The sequence below is a fragment of the Limulus polyphemus genome, unplaced genomic scaffold (genome assembly GCF_000517525.1).
Source record: "Limulus polyphemus unplaced genomic scaffold, Limulus_polyphemus-2.1.2 Scaffold5532, whole genome shotgun sequence".
NCBI lineage: Eukaryota > Metazoa > Arthropoda > Merostomata > Xiphosura > Limulidae > Limulus > Limulus polyphemus.
Genome location: NW_013671142.1, coordinates 27,170 through 32,569, shown reverse-complemented (window position 1 = coordinate 32,569; position 5,400 = coordinate 27,170). Strand labels below are relative to the sequence as shown.

Below are 5,400 nucleotides of genomic sequence, written 5' to 3'. Positions count from 1 at the left end.
GGACGGTTTTTTATTGTGTTCTGTCAATCTGGTTTCGAAGTTTCTTCCTGTTTGTCCGACGTAGAATTCTGGGCAGTTATTGCATGTTATTTTGTAAATGACGTTGGTATAGTGTGATTCTAAATAATTTTTGTTTAGTAACGATTTTAATTTAGGGCCGGGTTTTTGTGAGAATTTGATGTTGACAGGAATTTTGTGTTTAATGGCTAGTTTAGTCCAAGTGTGGATTATTCTTGAGTTGGTTTCAGGGACAACAGGTAAACTGCAGTGTAATGTGCTGTTGTTGGTATCAATTTTGTTAGTGAGTTGAGTTTTGTTGTGGTGAATGTTGGAGAGTTTTTCAACAATAGCTGGTGGAAATTTGTTGGTGTGAATAAAGGAATGCTTTATGTGGTTGATTTCTTCATTTATGTAGTCCGTTGAACAGAGTCTTGTGGCTGTGTTTATGAGGTTATTCAGTGTATTGATTTTTTCATGTGGCGTCATGAGCGAAATTCCAGGGGATCTAGAGGCCGGTGTGTGTGTTCTTATGGCAAATTTTGGTTTTAATCTGTGTGTCCAATCTAATAATGTTGAGGTTAAGAAAGGATAACTGTTTATTGTTTTCGTTTTCTATGGTAAATTTGATGTTGGGATGAATGGAGTTTATGTGTTCAAAGAAAGTTAGTGTGTGTCCTGTAGAAGTGAAACAAGCAAAAATGTGAATGACGTATCTGTACCAGTATAGTGGGGGATTCAAGCCATCTCCAAGCATTATCAGTCTCAAAGTGGGTTCCTCGTCATTGAATTTGAAGAAATATTGTATGCAAAACAATGTAGAAGAAACATGTTTCTTTCTGCAGGCAACTAGTTTGAGTAACTTACTTTATGAGGTGCATCAGCCTGTTTTTATCTACAAATGCAACAGTGAAAGATTGAAACTTTCAAGTTCCATCAGGGATGTAAGAGTAAGATATTGAAACTTAAGTTTCTTTAATGAGACAAGAGTAGTACAATGAACTTAAGTTTCAATTGTGCATTGTAGTTGTGAGTGGGTTGTTTGATGGTGAGTTAACAGTTTTTACTTGGCTTGATCGACAAACATTTCATATTCACTTGGCAGGTTGTGTAGGGAATGTGGTTCACCTATTGCACTGTCTCCGGAGATTGTTCGATGGGACTCCCAACATGAGTATCCCCCCCCTCATTTTTCCTAGTGGAGCATGGGAGTCCTTACCACTCACTGAAGTGGTGTACAGAGGTCTATTCCTCCTGAGTGATGCTTGAACTCATTATTCCACCCAAGGAGAGGAGGGCAAATCTGGGTGCCTTTCTATCAATAACCCTGGATGGTTTTCCCAGATGGATGGTAGGAGTAGGACCAGCCCACACAGGAGCCTCCTCATAATTCCGGGTTCAGAGATGACTCTTCACTATCCGGTTGAGTTGATTGTAGCCCTTCTTTTTAGTCATTCTCTTCATTTTGATGATTATGAAAGAGGATCCTTGATTCCTCATAATTCTGCATGTGGAGCACCAATTCCTGTGATGTTGGTTGGACTTAGTTTGTTCCACATCTTCCTTGTAATTCCGGGGGCAGGCCTTGACTCTCAGGTTGGGGAGTTAGGGTTTTGGTTTGTAATCCCAGGCTATCAGTCCTATTTGACTATATGCCTATTAAGTCCCATGATGTAACTCCAGTGGATTATTGTTATTTGTTTGTTTAAACATGGTCTTATGAAAAAGTAGGCCAAAGAAATGCTGTCAATCCTATTTGACTATATGCCTATTAAGTCCCATGATGTAGCTCCAATGGATTATTGTTACTTGTTTGTTTAAACATGGTCTTATGAAAAGTAGGCCAAAGAAATGCTATCAGTCCTATTTGACTATATGCCTATTAAGTCCCATGATGTAACTCCAATGGATTATTGTTACTTGTTTGTTTAAACATGGTCTTATGAAAAAGTAAGCCAAAGAAATGCTATCAGTCCTATTTATATTTGACTATATGCATATTAAGTCCCATTATGTAGCTCCAATGGATTATTGTTACTTGTTTGTTTAAACATGGTCTTATGAAAAAGTAAGCCAAAGAAATGCTATCAGTCCTATTTATATTTGACTATATGCATATTAAGTCCCATTATGTAGCTCCAATGGATTATTGTTACTTGTTTGTTTAAACATGGTCTTATGAAAAAGTAGGCCAAAGAAATGCTATCAGTCCTATTTATATTTGACTATATGCCTATTAAGTCCATGATGTAGTTCCAATGGATTATTGTTACTTGTTTGTTTAAACATGGTCTTTGTAGCCCTAAGGGCAGCATGACACTCACAGTCTTCATTTAAAAAGTTTATTCCTACAATTAATTTAACAAAATTCTATGCTAGTGATTTTGTTTTGTCAGAAAGATATCAGTTTACATGTATTTCATCATATACATTAAAAAACAAATAATTGCAAATCTTTTCAATTTTTACAAAATAAATTTTTAAATTGATAAAGTGTCTATTTTTGGTATACAAGTAAATATTTTGAGATGCTCCTGCGAAGTTGAATCCTGAAAAAAAAAAGTACAAAATATTTTCATTCATAAGACAACACATCAACAACTAATAATTTTTAATACTGTTAGAGAACATCAGAATATTTCGTTTATATAATATAAAATGTGTTTTGGTGGTGCTGTCTTTTGTGTATTCAACCTGGAAGGCAAAATTGCCCAGTCAAAGGCCTTTAAGGTTAAGGCATAGCCATTCCTAATTTAGAAATGATGACCATAGGGATGGCAGCACTCGTTGTATACCTTGCTACTCTTAACCAAATAGCATAGGTCACTGTTAAAGTTATAATGACCTCAGACTGTGTTCAAACTTCAAACCTTCTGATTCACAACCGTTCATTTATTTACCAGGCCCTACATTCGTTAAATGCTGAAGTGCCTCATTCTTTTGAATTGTTTTATAAAATAGCACAAGTTTTCTCAAAATTAATGACCAAACTTATTTAATGGTAACATGCAAATTTTCATCTATACCCTATGGTATTAATTGATTTAATGTGTCAGAAATCACAGCTTAATCAAAAGTGAAAAGACTGTGGTAATAAAAAAAAAGTTTAACAGAAGTTTTGAAATTGCACAGATGTCATCTTCCTTCCTGTTTCTTCCAGATTGATGAAAATAGAACCTATTTAATATATTTTTTGTTATTATATTTTAAACATATTTGTAATCTTGTGTCACTTGTTTTTTTTGTCAGAGAGAGGTTATTTACTTCGAGTAATATTACGTAAAGTTCTCGATTTAAAAGTTAAAATGCACCTTGAGATTAGTGGAATCAAAAGTACAGTTAAAGGAACAAACAAACATGAAAAACCAATCACAATATTAATTTTTGTCCAAAGATGCTAGAGGGATATCTGGATTAACCATCCCTAACTTTGAAGTGATAAACTACAGAGAAGAGAGCTAGACAACAACATCCACTGCCAACTCTCGTGTTACTCTTTACCAGCAAATAGAGGGATTAACCTCACATTATAACACCCCACGGATGTAAGGGGTGAACATGTTCAGTGACGGTATTCAAACCTGCAGGTTGTCATAACCACCAGGTCACGCATCAAAATGTTGACTCTTTGAACATAAAAGAAATGGCAAATGATATTGTAAAACACAGCAAATCTTATAGCTCTCTCTCTCAGTTGATAAAACCTGAACTTGTTTTTATCGTTCAATCTCAATTATGCAAACTTTTTAAAAGTAGCCTATACATTACTCGTATGCCAAGAGTATTGTGCATGTGTGATACCAATATCAGCATCAACATATCACTGACTATGACAGAGTGAAAATGGATAAGAATAGAAATAGTGACCACACTCGTGATATTAAAGGTATATTTTCTAACAAGTAAGGAGAAATCAGAAGAATCAAACATTGTTCAAGATGTTGATCTCTAAATATGGAAGCTGACAAACTTGGAGGACGAGTCCCTTTATCAACTCCAGCACAACTCTTCTGGAAAGATGTTGATCTCTAAATGAGGAAGCTGACAAACTTGGAGGACGAGTCCCTTTATCAACTCCAGCACAACTCTACTGGCAGGATGTTGATCTCTAAATGTGGAAGCTTACAAACTTGGAGGACGAGTCCCTTTATCAACTCCAGCACAACTCTACTGGCAGGATGTTGATCTCTAAATGAGGAAGCTGACAAACTTGGAGGACGAGTCCCTTTATCAACTCCAGCACAATTCTACTGGCAGGATGTTGATCTCTAAATGTGGAAGCTGACAAACTTGGAGGACGAGTCCCTTTATCAACTCCAGCACAATTCTACTGGGGAGGAAGCTGATCTCTTCTGCACTACTAGATGAAAGCAGCAACACAGGAGGTCTTAATTAACATTTAGAAGGAATGCAACTGCTGGAAAACAAAATACTATAGGATATAGCTAGGAAAAGTAAAGTAATGGGGGAGTCAGTAGGGCAGTTTACAGCCAGAAGGCCACTGGTAACATCAGTAGAGGAACTTTCTTCTGCTCCTGCCAGACAGCCAGTGGGTCAACACTTGTCGATGCAACCCCTGGGATGGTTGGCTAGTATTCAACTCAATTCAGTGAGAACTAATAAATAACCAGTGTATTAATTGCAGGAACTGTACTATGCACTAATATAATGTTCTTGTCGGGTTTGTGGTTCTGCTTTAGACTAACATCGTGGTGCACTGCCAGTATTCAGTCAAGGGTAAAAGGTCATCTGGCCGTGTGATGTGAATGAATGATCATCACCAAGCAAGCTCGGATCTCTACCACAATGACGTATTTCTCAAAATAATTAGTATAACTACAAGAACAAGAAAGAAGTCATAGTTTTATTATAGAAGAACTCTAATGAGATTTTACATTTCTGACAGATTCATCCCGTTTGATCACAATAATAACGTTACTGGAACTAACGAGAAATTATTCGTACTGAATCAAATAAACCAGCTTGGAGAACAAATGAAGCTTACAAAATGTTAGACTTACCTCAAAGTTAGCACATTAAGTATCTTGAAGACATTTCTGAAATTATAAAAACAACATTATAAATGATTTTATTAATGTGCTTTTTACATTACAATAAGTAAAGAAATAGTAGTATAAGTTAAATACTGTGAAAAAAATACTGCTTAAGGGTGTTAATATCACTACATTCTCAAAACATTAACTAAAGAAAAATATTAAAGCAACAATACTTTTCAAGTGTTGCTTGCACATAGTTTATTTTTTTTAACGAAATTTTCACTTCACTTTTACCATGCTGGACAAGTTAAGATGGGTGTGGGGGGAAAGTCTACAGTTAAACCTGATTTTTATCAATTCAACATGCTGCAAGTTAACACATTCCACATGCTGGACAAGTTAAGAT

At 35.8% G+C, this 5,400-nt stretch overlaps 1 protein-coding gene across 1 annotated transcript in view; it reads right to left on the bottom strand.

The window, feature by feature from the left end:
• Positions 1–2,322: 2,322 nt before the first annotated feature.
• LOC106472697 overlaps positions 2,323–5,400 on the bottom strand; it is a 14,799-nt gene continuing 11,721 nt past the window's right edge. Inside the window, exons 5-6 of the mRNA XM_022401244.1 lie at positions 5,019–5,054; positions 2,323–2,546 (exon numbers count right to left, since the gene is read on the bottom strand). Coding sequence (XP_022256952.1) covers positions 5,034–5,054 — 21 coding nt within the window. The 3' untranslated portion in view covers positions 2,323–2,546; positions 5,019–5,033. The remainder of the gene's footprint in view (positions 2,547–5,018; positions 5,055–5,400) is intronic.